Genomic DNA, 14,635 nt, shown 5'->3' with positions numbered 1-14,635 from the left:
CATCAGACGTTACGGACGTCCAATGGAGCGATCAGAATGATCTGCACTGTGTGGGACGTGCCCTGCTCTTTTAGAGTGACACATTTTGCAGTGGGCAGTCGATCGCCAATTAACTGCTGTCTATTTGCGTTGGTCATTCTTAACCCATTGTCTGCTGGAGGGAGCAGCAACGCACTGCGAAATCAAAGCCGTACTTTAGTGAAATCTTCTCATATACTGTAAGGGGAAGTACAGGTGTGTATCTTTCCACAAGCCCTGACAAGCCAGGAAACCTCAGTAGGGTGTTGTGGTATCAAATCCAGTATTGCAAAGGTTTCGTGCCACCAAACCCTGCGGCAGTGAACCTCTCGCAGCCACAGGGATTGAATGGCGTTGCTTCATTTTTTTATTGAATTATTTGGCACAGTCACATTTTGCTCATTTCTTATCATTATAGACCTTTTCTCTGCCAAAGACACATGTCCCACCTTGCCCATTTCTTATAATTAATCAGAGTCCAGCATCACCTTGTTTATTTAATCATTATTATGTATGTATGTATCCCTGCGTTGCTCATGAATTCTGAGAAACCAACCTCATTCCTCCCCTTGCCACCTTCTCTCTCCCCCCTCACTCACTTCTCTCTCCCCCTTCTCTCTCACCCCCCTTCACCCCCTTCTCTCTCCCCCCTCACTTTCCTTGAATACCTTATGATGTGCCTAAGTCTCTCTCTCTCCTTCACCCTCTCTCTCTCCTTCACCCTCTCTCTCTCTTTCACCCTCTCTCTCTCTCCTCTCTCTCTCTCTCTCTCTCTCTCTCTCTCTCTCTCTCTCTCTCTCTCTCTCTCTCTCTCTCTCTCACTCATCACGCAAAATAAGAGGGGTGCAAAGAATTGGGGCTATCATAAGGTATTAAAGGAAAGTGATGGGAGGGAGAGAGGCGGGGGTGAGGGAGGAATGAAGTTGACGCGTGTGTGTGTGTGTGTACAATGTTTTACTTAGCAAGGGATATCCTGCGCTGAATCCTGCTCATTGCTGTGCTTCGGCCTCACTGTTTCCCCAGATACTGTACTTACCCGTGAAAGTAGCACTGGTTTGTCCTGGTATTTAAATGTTAGTATCTTGCCTCCCGGGCAAATAATCACGACTCTCTTAAAGTCGACTAGTTGAATTTCTTAGGAACCTCTAAATGTGGAAGTGTTTGTCAATCAAGAATTTCCTTTCCCCCTATCCTACGCCGTCCTGATCAGAGAACCGATAAAGGTAAGAGGAGGTGGGGACTCTGACTGTACAGGCACTTGCTGATCACACTGTGACATCACCCAGTGACATCAAACGGTGACATCACACAAAAGGGAGCAGCCAGAAGGAATCAAACACCTCCCAAGTCTCACTTTACAAAAATACATTCAAAATACGTATGGGTGTCAGATTTGGGTGAACAATATCAATAACTCCGATGAAACCTCTGGTATATCACTGGAATTAGTTTGTTTTGGTCCTTGGAGAATTCGTCCTCGTTAAGCTCTAGCTCCTGCGGTTGCCGTGGTAACATTTAGATTGCGCTGGGCTCTGGGGAGAACTCCATGATTTCGAACCTCCTGGGCATCTCCTGAATGAAGCGTCAGATTTTAAAGATTAAAAAAAAACGTTTTGGAAAGGGTAAAAATGTACAAATATAGAAAGGGGCCGCCTGCCGCTTTAGTGATAACAAAACAACTGAGGCAAAAATGGATTTTAAACAAACAGAACGGTGGGATGGACACTGTAGGAAACAAATATAATTGCATGCTCTATTATTTATTTCACATTCAAAATGCCCCTCTGGCACACGGCCTCCCCACACTACCATGCTCCCTTCCTATCCCCTTTGCTTTGTAAAGCGTTGTTGGCTTAATCTGGCAGTGAGGGGGTTAAATTGACCCTGTTCCTCCCTTGCCTGCCACGGTCATGTACCAGTCTCCTTTACTTTCGCCAAAGGCGACTACCGCAAATATGGGGTCTGCTTCCCTCCGTCCACAACTGGCTTTTTATCCTTCGTCCTTGGGAGGATAATTAGGGGTTGCCATGTGGCTTCTCCAAAAATACTGGACACAATGGTGAAAGGTGCAATGTGTTGGACACACACACCTCTCCCTCTGCTCCATGCTGTTTCCTTCTCTCTTAAGACTCTTACATTTTGGGGTCCCTCTGTACTTTGGGGTCTGTATCACAAGAAATAGGGGAAGCATCTGGGATGCCTTATCCTAGGATTTCTTTAGTAATAACACACACAGTCCCCCAAGATACACACACAGCCCCCCCCCCCCAAGACACGCACAGCTCCCCCCCCCCCAAGACACACACAGTTTCCCCCCCACAAGACACACACAGCTCCCCCCCAAGACACACACAGCTCCTTCCCCCCACAAGACACACACCGCTCCCCCCCAAGACACACACAGCTCCCCCAAGACACACACCGCTCCCCCCCAAGACACACACTGCTCCCCCCCAAGACACACACAGCTCCCCCCCAAGACACACACTGCTCCCCCCCAAGACACACACAGCTCCCCCCCCAAGACACACACAGCCCCCCCCCCAAGACACACACAGCTCCCCCCCAAGACACAGCCCCCCCCAAGACACACACAGCTCCCCCCCAAGACACACACCAGAATTGAACTACAGAATTTCAAAAAGAGTACGATTGCTAAAAAAACGCAGCAAAAGGACTTTCATTAGTACACCCCCGTCCTGGGAGGGATTGTCGCTTGAAATAATTTACCAGTTTAATAATGGCTTTGGGGACCATGTATCAAGGGCAACTTGGCACAAAACCGGGGCATTCTCCCCCTGCACCTACAGTATGTATCTCAGTATTTTGCCTTGTCTGCCCCCAGCCTGCGATTTCATGGACTGTCAGTAGGAGGCGTTGGGGAGAGTTACATGGTGCACACAGTATAATTAGATGTGCGCCATTCTTTTTTTTCCCAATTTGCAAGAAACATCTGAACAGGGGAGGTGGTACGCGTCTAAAATTCTGCATCAGGTGCAAGAAACGCTTCTCACATCCGACGCACTTTTCTCTGTGCTGATACACACGGCCCTCTGCTGTTTGAGGAACGCCAACTCATTTGCCTCCTACTGTCTCTGCACGTCCTTCCTACCCACCAATTAGATTGTAAGCTCTTCGGAGCAGGGACTCCTCTTCCTAAATGTTACTTTTATGTCTGAAGCACTTATTCCCATGACCAGTTATTTGTATTATCTGTTATTTATATGATTGTCCCGTGTGTTACCGCTGTGAAGCGCTATGTACATGAATGGCGCTATATAAACAAAGACATAAATACATTTGGAACCACCAGGAACAGAAGTTTGTGATGTCACTGACATTGGTTCATTCTGGTCACGTTTATACATTTGTCTTTACATTGTTTCCAGGTCTTGCATAATTCATTAATTGATCTGTTTCCTTTCCTCCACCTTGCCCTGATTCATACTGTACGCAGGGACCCTTTCCCTGTTGGATAACTGTTGCGAAAAAAAACACACTCCCTTGTTATCATCACTACACATGTCACACGTGACAGGCATAGTCCACCACCTCTATTTGCCTAAGTACCGGCCTCTGTTTCCTGGTTGATGTTCTCCAAGTCCCTCCTCCCCCAACCCAGCCCTCTTCCAGTGAAGCAGGTAACACACAGAAAGGAACTCTGCTAATCACGTTCTCATGTCATGTAGAGTTTACATGGAAACTACAAACGGATTAAGAGTTTTCCCCCGTCGGGTTTGGCTGGTGGCTGCTTCGACTTGAGAGTCGAATAACTTGATGTAGCCATGGCTTTCGGGAAGAGCTCCAAAGACCCCTTCAGCACTCCTGTTGGACACCTAATTGGTAAGTAAATCGGACCTGTCTGAACGCAACTCCTTAACCCTTCAGTGTCCGAGTATCCTTCAACCACCTTACGTTAGTTAAATATGACATAATTTAACGAGAGGTCTGTAGTTTTAGTTGACCAAAAGATGGTGAACTTGCTTCATTGTTCAGTTTGATAGAGAGAGAGTGCGATAGAGAGAGAGAGCGATAGAGAGAGAGAGTGCGATAGAGAGAGAGAGTGCGATAGAGAGAGAGAGTGCGATAGAGAGAGAGAGAGTGTGATAGAGAGAGAGTGCGATAGAGAGAGAGAGTGCGATAGAGAGAGAGAGTGCGATAGAGAGAGAGTGCGATAGAGAGAGAGAGTGCGATAGAGAGAGAGTGCGATAGAGAGTGCAATAGAGAGAGAGAGCAAGATAGAGAGAGAGCGCGATAGAGAGAGAGCGCGATAGAGAGAGAGAGCGCGATAGAGAGAGAGCGCAATAGAGAGAGAGCGATAGAGAGAGAGCGCGATAGAGAGCGTGCGATAGAAAGAGAGAGAGTGCGATAGAGAGAGAGTGCGATAGAGAGAGAGTGCGATAGAGAGAGAGTGCGATAGAGAGAGAGAGTGCGAGAGAGAGAGTGCGATAGAGAGAGTGCGATAGAGAGAGAGAGTGCCATAGAGAGAGAGAGTGCCATAGAGAGAGAGAGTGCCATAGAGAGAGAGAGTGCCATAGAGAGAGAGAGTGCCATAGAGAGAGAGTGCGATAGAGAGAGAGAGTGCGATAGAGAGAGAGAGTGCGATAGAGAGAGAGAGTGCGATAGAGAGAGAGTGCGATAGACAGCGCGCGATAGAGAGAGAGAGTGCGAGAGAGAGAGTGCGATAGAGAGAGTGCGATAGAGAGTGCGATAGAGAGAGAGTGCGATAGAGAGAGAGTGCGATAGAGAGAGAGTGCGATAGAGAGAGAGTGCGATAGAGAGAGAGCGCGATAGAGAGAGAGCGAGTGCGATAGAGAGTGTGTGCGATAGTGTGTGCGATAGAGAGAGAGCGCGATAGAGAGAGAGTGCGATAGAGAGAGAGTGCGATAGAGCAATAGAGAGAGAGTGCGATAGAGAGTGCATTAGAGAGAGAGCGAGAGAGAGAGCGATAGAGAGAGAGAGAGCGCGAGAGAGAGAGAGCGAGAGAGAGAACGCAAGAGAGCAATAGAGAGAGAGCAATAGAGAGAGAGCGATAGAGAGAGAGCGATAGAGAGAGAGCGATAGAGAGAGAGCGATAGAGAGAGAGCGCGACAGAGAGAGAGAGAGAATGATAGAGAGAGAGCGCGATAGAGAGAGAGAGAGAGAGAGAGGATGATAGAGAGAGAGCGCGATAGAGAAAGAGAGCAAGATAGAGAGAGTGCGCGATAGAGAGAGGGAGATCTAACATTAAATCCTACCTGGATGGACTCAGTATTGCATAAAGGGTCACACAGCACTTTCATAGAAGCTACAGAGTATGCCATTACTATATATTGGGATTTTTTATAAGATAACTAAGCAATTTGAGTAACCATCCTCGCACTGATGAGCCCCAAAAGGTTGAAATAGCTGTCTGTGAGCAGGGTTGCTGGCTCTGCACTTCTTTAACCCAGGCTGCACTGAAAATCTGTGTAATGTGGCAGGACAAGAAGCAAGAAACGACCCACAGCGTGCTGATTTGCACGTCATTCCCCAGAATCCCTGGCTGCAGTGGAAGCACAGAGAGATAATGGGGCAGCGCAGGGCTGCCGACCTGCCCGGGGTGGAAACGTGCCCGGCAGTGGGCGATCTTTATTTGCAGTACTAAAATAAAATGGGAATCTGAGGCGGAATACTGCTGCTTTGCATTTCTGACACATGTTGCAGATGACAGAGAAGAGGTTGCATTGCTAAGCGCTTTCTCTGCCTCTACGGCACTTCCCCGAGAGCCACAACAAACGCATGCGAGGTTATGTAACGCAGGGTAGTATTTCTCTAGTCACAACATGTTTTGTTCATACTAATCCCCTCTTCAAAGTGAAAAATCACGACTCCCTTGATCCTGTAAAATCTTTCATCGTGGCTACAGAAGCCGGCTGAACTTTCCACTTCAATGACCATCGGCATTCATTGAAGTGTCGCTAAAAACTAGTGGTATTGTGCCTCACGCGAGTTTAAAGGGCCAATCTCTGCTAAGACCACATGGTGCACCTTTTAATGGTTTTCTTAAACCAAAATCGACCACCTACAAGCATTTAAAATCAGGTGTTAAATGTATTATGTAAACATGGTGAGATGGAGAGGGTTTGATCTCCTCCGGCTGCTCCCCTTTGTCTGTCGCTGTGTTCATCAAGAGTTTGCGCCGGCAGAATCAGAACCCCCTTCTCTCCCATTCCCCTATTGGCTCAGAATCTCAGGCCCGTCCCTGGGCATACCTTGGGTAAGGGGCGGCAGGTCTCGGGGGGGGGGGGGCAGCGAGAGGGGAAGTGTAGCAGCCCTGCAGCTTTCCTCTTTTATTTTTTAACATATGTAGGGTTGAAGCACGGGGGGGGGGGTCGCCGGAGCTGAACCGCATTCATTTCGGTTCAGGGGACCCCCTGCTTCCTGCGATACGTACCTCCTGAGGGGGTTCCGGGTATTCCATCGAGAAGTGATTGTGCCGGTCTGTAGAAACGCAACAATATATCAGAAATAACTACAGCGCATGCAATGCTCTTGTTTCCTTATACAGCGGATACAGTATCACATCCTACATCATTAGAGTCGTCCCCTACGGTGTCTCTAGGGTTGCCAGGTGTCCGATATTGAACTGGACTGTCCTGTGTTTGGATACTCTGTCCAGTAAAAAATGAGGGGTACTGTAATACTGGACATGTATGTGTCCGGTATTACCTCCCTGGACATAGTGACCTGACGCACCTTTCACCATTGAGTCCAGTATTTTTGGAGAAGCCGTCTGGCAACCCTAGTTGTCTCCCAGTGTATTCCCCGTGTCAGACTGTCCCAGCTCCGCCTTCCGGAAAGGTGATGCGTTTATCTAAACGTTATCTCACCTTGGACTTGTGCTGTGTTTCAGGCGTACGCTTATACTAAACAAGCATCCTACCTGTTACCAACCTCATTTCGTTCTGTACAACGTAACCAAAATATCAGGACTTCTTCTTGCAGTCGACTATCTACAAATGGGCAAAATATCTCCACCCTGTAGTGTAAATATTATGCTTGTTGCTGTTTCGTCTTTGCCACGGTCCTTCGCTCTCTGACAACACGAGACTTGGGGTATAGAGTATAGACCAGGGGTGGCCGACAACAAGTCAGGTTCTCAGGATATCCCTGCTTCAGCACAGGTGGCTCAGCACCTGTGCTGAAGCAGGGATAAACTGACTTGTTTGGCGGCCCTTGAGGACTGGAGTTAGCCACCCCTAGTTTACACAGTGATGAGTGCCATAAAAAATAGCGGTACGTCTCAAACTTTGGGGCGAAACTCTTTTGACTTCGTGTTACAAAGGTCTGTACAATGCTCTCAAAAAAACACAAAGGAAGAAACTTTATTTTAAAAAAAAGTGATATTTAAAAAAAAAAGTATATAGATTTGTTTATTACAAACTTGTGGTTTCTTGGTCTAAAAAGTATCAAGACAATTCGACCACTGAGTAGGTGAATATTACTGTATATCATAGGGAGATGTGTACCATAGGCCCGCAGGCCTTGTGTTAGAAGATTAGATGGGCACCCGTTGTAGAGTATGCAAAAATCACCTATACCGATGAGGAGAGGTGGATCAGCGGGCACTACGATGCAGGAAGAAAATGCTGAGGCTGGACTGTGCTGTAAACGATGTCCTTTATTCAAACATGGATAAAAAAGAGGAGGGGAATCATGCCCCTGCACCTCTAACGCGTTTCACCCGGCGATTGGGCTTTTTCAAGCACTAGCTAATTGGGGTATTCCACCCCAATATTTTTTTCCCGTTGTAGAGTAGATGACTCTTTTCTAAAGCCCAATTCCTCACTTCTGCGTCTCCAAACTCTTCTTGAAATCGCTTCGCTTTTTTCATTCTCGTTTTCAAAAATATCTCTGCCATCCGTTTTCCATTGCCGAGGAATATTAAAGTAAAATTCCGCAGGGCTTCTTAAATATGGCTGCCTAACATTTGGGAATTTTTCGAACAAAGTCCTTCTAGCTCATTTGAATCGCTGCAGCATTCTTACTCTTCTTACTTTTAACCCTTTCAGTGCCCCATGACGCAGCCACCATGTCGCGAGGTCTGGCACTTCCGGGGGTCCCGTGGGCTTTCTGCTCGTTCTCGGGGGTGAGCTTGCGTTATGCGCTCCTCTGGGTCACTGAATGGGGTTTAGCCGGTAGAGAAACGTAGGATGGGGGACTTCTCCTCTTCCGCAGTTCCACCGACACTCAAAGGGTTAATGTATAATTTATCTGTGCCTAAAAAAATCTGTAGTTATTACATATGTAACCCCTCCCCCCCCCCCCCCCCATTTATGGTTTTACCATAGCCTTATGGGGATAATGGTGCAGACCCCCATAGAAAGTAATGTCCTTACCTATTACATGGGGCTGCGGTGAGCCAGCAGAGGCTAATCCCTGCCACTGTTGCCTGGAGTCAGGGACACCACAGGGTGTGTGTGTATATAGGCAAGAGAAGGTTCTAGAGTGTAGATTCCTGCAGGGGTGAGAGTGGAGGAGCCTTAGTGTATATAGTTAAGAATTATATTCCTGAGTATATAGGAAGGACCAGTCCCCATTTCTAATGTTCTGGTTAGGGACAGTGGCCCTTCTGATAGGGTCCGGACATATGGCCAAGGTGAATACAGTGGTCACGGAAGAGGCATGCACACTACAGTGGTCCCCATGAGGGGGCCTCCAGGGTACAATAGGACCAGTCCTATAGGCAGATCCACACACTCGCCTCAGTCCTAGTCTGTTTTAAAATGGCAGTTTAGACACAGGAGCGGGACGTAGATCCATTATCCATATTGAGTTTCCCTGGGCCGCTGAAGGGGCCCATAGTGACAGAGCAAAATGGACGTTATGCATAACAGGGACAGGTCAATTAATCAGATAGGTTGAACTTGATGGACGTACGTCTTTTTTCAACCTCATCTGCTATGTTACTATGTAGAACCCAGCCAAGTGCCCGCACCTCCCCAGTGTGTTAAGTGAGCGCACCCGGGGATGCAACAGTGAGGAGTACAAACAGTCCAAATGGAAACAATGTCATCTGTAACTAGGAGTACTGTGATGGATGAGAAGAGCCCTGGTAAAGGGGGGGAAATATAGAGTGTTGGTCCTACGAAAGCTCCTGGCGCCCATCATTTCTATCTTTGCTACCTCATCGCGAATTATTATTTTTTTTCTATTGAAACATTGGACCTCTGCACCTCTCTCCGGATACTCATTAAATAGCTTCATTCCGTTTCAATGTACTTCGGATGGCTACTGTCACAGGAGCAATATTAATACCCAATAAAAAGTGGGTAACCGGTAGAGAGAGAGAATTATTTATCACACTTTATGACAATGGCGGAAGCACACATTAAGCACACATTAAGCACTCAAGCTTGTGTGTTCAAGAAAAGCCAACACCTTTATTACTGTGACACACCTATTCCAATTGGCTGCCTCTGATAAGATTCCCACGCTGCAAAAGTAGCTGGAAAACCTGATTTTATTACTAATTGGAAAAATAAAATAGTATTTCTAAATAATATAGATGCTTGTCACTTGACACAGTGTTTAGGTTTTACTTGTATGTTGGTTGGTGAGGCGGTTGCTTGTCTGGTTTTGGATTATGGGGGGGGATATGTAAATGACATTATTGGTGAGTGTGGTGTGCGTGTTGTAATAAAAAATAATAATAACTTTATTTCAGATAGCGCTTTTCTCCCAATGGGACCCAGGGCGCTTCTGAATGACAAGATAGCGCGGGGTACGCGACACGTAGGAATGTTACACACACAGTCCCTGCCCAGAAGAGCTTGTTTTTGGTGCCTGAGGCAGGGAGATAAAGTCACTTGCCCAAGGTCACAAGGAGCTGACTCTGGGAATTTAACCAGGTTCCCCTGATTCAGTGTGTGTGTGTGTGTGTGTGTGTGTGTGAGTGTGAGAGTGTGTGAGTGTGAGAGTGTGAGAGTGTGAGAGTGTGAGAGTGTGAGAGTGTGAGAGTGTGAGAGTGTGAGAGTGTGAGAGTGTGAGAGTGTGTGAGTGTGTGAGTGTGTGAGTGTGTGAGTGTGTGAGTGTGTGAGTGTGTGAGTGTGTGTGTGTGTGAGAGAGTGTGAGAGAGTGTGTGTGAGTGTGTGTGAGAGTGTGTGAGAGTGTGTGTGTGTTGTAAAAAAAGTAAGTGCTCAGATTTCCAAAATTCTTCTGCGTGTTTTTTCGTGCGTTTCATTGCATTAACGTAGGCAATATCGTCTGCTACATCTGTACACTCATGTACAAACACACTCGTAGACGTACACATGCTTAAATACTTGTGGTAAGCCTGTGCTTCTATTTGCCTATTCGAGTTAAAAGGGCGAAGGAGCGGCTCAGTGAGTAATGACACTGATTCTTAGAAACAATGACATCGAGCTTGAAGCAGGGGAGCCTGGTTCAATACCCGGTGTCGGCTTCTTGTGACCTTGGGCAAGTCACTTTATCTCTCTGTGCGTCAGGCATCAAAATCATAGATTGTGTCTGTAATAACTAATGTACAGCGCCCTGGATAAGGATTCTATAAATGTTGTTCTATATAAATGACCAGGTAAACACGGCAGTCGTGTCCTTTCTATCGAGGCATTGTGCTATTGTTTTGTTTCGTGTGCCTAAGGGTTGCCAAATGAAACCAGGTCGGTTCCGTTCTGCTTTTGTTTCCAGGTCGTTCTAGCTCTTCTGTTCTATGGAGAGCAAAGGACCTTCAAATCTGGCCTGGACTGACCTAGAGGTGGCAAGTCCAGGGCCGGCTTAATGGTGGTCCCACTGCACTGGACCCTGCCATGTTCCAAGCTGGCCCTGGTGGCAAGTCTACTGGGTGTCCTTCGTGACTTGGCGTCTGTCAGTGGGAGGAATTACATGATGCACATATTACAATAGGAAGTTTCCAATTAATTTCTTAACACTACTTATCCTAATTGTCCATCGTTGCATCATCCCTTAAAGATAATTAGTACTCGTGTGCATTTATTGTGCTGAGAGTTGCTCAAGACCAAGTTCTTTATAGATGTATGGGGATATGTAGGGCTTTTTAGATTTCGCAAGTCTCTGCTGTGGGTGCTGTCCATCTTTGGGTACGTCTGCCCTTTTTTCACAGCTTGTAATTGGTTAGTAGTAACTATAATTATGTGTCATTTATATTTTTGTGGCTCCCTGAAATCTTGGCATAAAAGGCATTCAATATGTGCATCAATACAATCTGCACACTGACAAGTGATTAGCTAAGCTGCAGATCGATCCGTTCTCCTGTAATCGATCGCGTGCTCGGGGCTATTTAATTCAGTTCTTGCACAGCATTTTGGGCAATGTAGTTCCTGGAATATGATTGACAGGGCAGTTACTAGATACAATTGGTGCACTGCTAGAGAGGGCGGGGCTCAAGAGCAAGAGCCTATCAGAAGGGGACGGGGGCTGTGACTTTGGAAATGCTTTCTACATTAGAAACATTAAAAATGTCTTTAAAACATTTTTTTTATAATGCTAAGTATTTTCTCATAGTACAGAAGTGAATTATTTTAAAAAAAACACACATGTAGGATATTGCTTGAACTGCTGCTTTAAAGGGTTAATTTGAGGCCTGTACATGCACCGGTTTTGATATACTGCTGACAAATACATACTGTATATAGCATTTCACAGAGATGCAGTTCTTGATCGCATCTTCATTGGCCTCGTATCTCAAATGAGAATCCAATAACTGCAGATTATTTTTCTATTGTTTTAGCGCGCAAACCAAATTACATTCCACATTTTTCATTTCGGCGCGCCGTGTTTTTATTACACTCACTTTTTATATACGTGTCGGTCAGAATCGTGACTCATTTTTTTCCTACGTGAAACGCCAGCAAATTATACGGGTGTTTCTTGGGTTAAGGAAGGCTTTGCAGATTTCAGAAAGAAATCCTTTTTTGTTGTTGTTTTTTTGTGGCTGTTTAGAAGTTTTTGTTAAAAATAAAATATTGTGAATATTTAACACTGATTTCGAAATATTAACCACTGTATGTTTTCTGGTCCAGTTATATTTAAAACCGTCCTTACCCGACTCTAACGGAGGCCACAGCAGATTAGCTATAAACATTGGCAGTGCTCCGTCTCTCGGGCTTCTGTAGGGTGCTGGGTAGGTGCAGGCTGGGCGTGAATAAGCAGACAGGCGAAAGGAACTTTTATAAAACGAAAAAGGTGCTTTTTTTGACGGCATTCAATAATTCTCGACAGAAATTGACATACAGCAAGGCCCAGCTACTCGGCGCCCCACTTCTCGGCGCCCCGTTTTTTGGCGCCCCACTTTTTGGCGATCCCCCTGATACGGCGGTACCGAGAAGGGGGCCACCATGTCTGCGCATGCGCAGAACGAGAAAGTCAGAGGTCGCGCACGCGCAGAACAGGCAGTTGCAGAGGGAGCGCATGCGCAGAACGGAGGTTGCGCGCACCGAACGGAGGTTGCGCGCACCGAACAGAGGTTTCGAATGCACAGAAGGGGGGAATTGCCGGTTTGCGCATGCGCACATGCCAAAAATTGCCGGTTCCGCTTTCCGGCGATTTTCATTTTGCGGCGGGCCCTTTGAACAGAATCCCGCGTCATACCGGGGGCCCTCCTGTACTTGGCACTTGCACACACAAGCCCTGCTAGCTCACTGCTAAAGGTGGGTGAATCTACCCCAATCTGCTTCCCGTATTTTCTTGCATTTACCCCCCCCCCAATATCCGTTTCGCCCGTGTAAAATCCGCAAACGGATTTGGGTCGGTTTCAATCCGCGCGGATTCATCAAAAACCGCGATGGGATACAACCTGCCGTCCGTATTTGTAGAATCCGATCCGCGGAGTGTATTGGTAATAATAATTTTTTTTTTTTTTAAATCCGCAAAAACGCGGCTCGCCTCCTATTTGAGATTTGATCTGCAGAAATCCGCGGACCAAAGGATCCGGCCGATCCACTGCGGATCCAAATCCACCCCAAAAAATGTGCGCATCTCTACTCAGAACCCAAACCCAGCGCACCATATATATATGTGTGACAAGGAGCGCTACTGGGATTGTCACCTAAAGTATACAACAAAAAAACAAGAAGCCCCAATGCGGCATCCACTATGACACATGAAATACTTCTCTGTCTTCTCATAAATGAAAGCCACTTACTTAAATCCCTTGACCATTTTTTGCCACCACGCCAAGATACAGTATATCCTTCTTCCGTGTCCTAACGCCACCTGCAGACACGCTCCTCACCTCTCTAGTGGAGGGAGATCTGCTTCAGCAGACGAGTCATTCGCAGGTGCATAGCAAGACGGGATATTTAAACGTGGGGATGAGTGAGCGTAAAAACCAGGGAGGGGGCGTCGCAAACCTTCAAACAATGGTCACCCATTTAAATTTACAAAACACACACACAACCCCTGCAAGAGTTTAACTAAATGACCCTCACTTATGAGAATTCAGATAAGTATTTAACTATATAATGTGTCATATTAGATGTAGCATTGGGGTGTTTTATAAAAATAATAATAGCATGCTCTTGTATAGCGCTGCTAGTTTTATGTAGCGCTTTACAGAGAAATTTTGCAGACATAGGTCCCTGCCCCGTGGAGCTTACAACCTATGTTTTTGGTGCCTGAGGCACAGGGAGATAAAGTGACTCACCCAAGGTCACAAGGAGCCGACACCGGGAATTGAACCAGGTTCCCCTGCTTCCAAACTCAGTGCCAGACAGTGTCTTTACTCATTGAGCTGCTCCTTCTCCCTACATATGTATTTATTTACATATATTTATATATAAACTAAACTAAACCAGAGCGATCACACAGTGAGATAAATCAACTCTAAATGATATACACAGACAATCAGAGAGTGTGAATAAAAAGTAACGCCAGCATGTATCTAAAGCACTGTTTCCCAGCTCCAGTGCTCAGGGAACCCCAACAGGTCAGGTCTTAAGGATATCCCTGCTCCAGCACAGGGGGCTCAGTCAAAATGACTGAGCCGCTGATTGACCCACCTGTGCTGGAGCAGGGATATCCTTAAGACCTGTCCTGTTGGGGTTCCCCGGGGACTGGAGTTGGGAAACACTGATCTAAAGGTACCTCCAATCCTATATACAAGGTCACGTAACCAGAGCCAAAACATTGTATACTCACTAAAAAGCCTGGACACACAGCCAAAAAAATATAGATTGTAAGCTCACCTGAGCAGGGACAGCGTCTGTAACATTCCTATGTGCTGCGTACCGGGCGCGATACTGTAATTGTGACGCGCTTTGAGTCCCAGTTGGGAGAAAAGCCCTATATGAAATAGTTATTATTGTAAAGTGTACAGAACATGCTCATAAAAATTGTATTGTTTTTTTTTTTTAACTTTGATGTCCTACTTTTTACAGAAATAAACACAGCGAAAACACGTCAGTCTGAAGACTGGGGCCAGTTTATGAATATCTGCGATATCATTAATTCAATGGTAAATGGGTATGTATATCAATAACTGTACATGTTTCAATGGATCTGAGCAGCAATATTTTGAAGCTGATTGTATTAACCAATGTTGCCGTGGCAAGCTGGAGGGAATAACGGCCGTGCTCTCTTACACACACTGTGCAGAGAGGAGGGGGTTTCACAAGAC

The 14,635-nt window shown here is 46.3% G+C and overlaps 1 protein-coding gene across 2 annotated transcripts in view; it reads left to right on the top strand.

Annotated features, from left to right (window-relative positions):
* The first annotated feature begins 3,623 nt into the window (after positions 1-3,623).
* Positions 3,624-14,635, top strand: part of TOM1L1 (target of myb1 like 1 membrane trafficking protein) — a 49,016-nt gene continuing 38,004 nt past the window's right edge. Inside the window, exons 1-2 of one of the 2 annotated variants that reach the window (XM_075579854.1) lie at positions 3,624-3,861; positions 14,397-14,481. In XM_075579854.1, the coding sequence (XP_075435969.1) occupies positions 3,804-3,861; positions 14,397-14,481 (143 nt within the window). In that variant the 5' untranslated portion in view covers positions 3,624-3,803. The remainder of the gene's footprint in view (positions 3,862-14,396; positions 14,482-14,635) is intronic. The other variant, XM_075579855.1, reaches the window with a different exon arrangement.

This window comes from Ascaphus truei, chromosome 22 (assembly GCF_040206685.1).
Source record: "Ascaphus truei isolate aAscTru1 chromosome 22, aAscTru1.hap1, whole genome shotgun sequence".
In the NCBI taxonomy this organism is placed as follows: domain Eukaryota; kingdom Metazoa; phylum Chordata; class Amphibia; order Anura; family Ascaphidae; genus Ascaphus; species Ascaphus truei.
The sequence above is the reverse complement of the archived record's forward strand: the minus strand, read 5'-3'. Positions and strand labels throughout refer to the sequence as shown.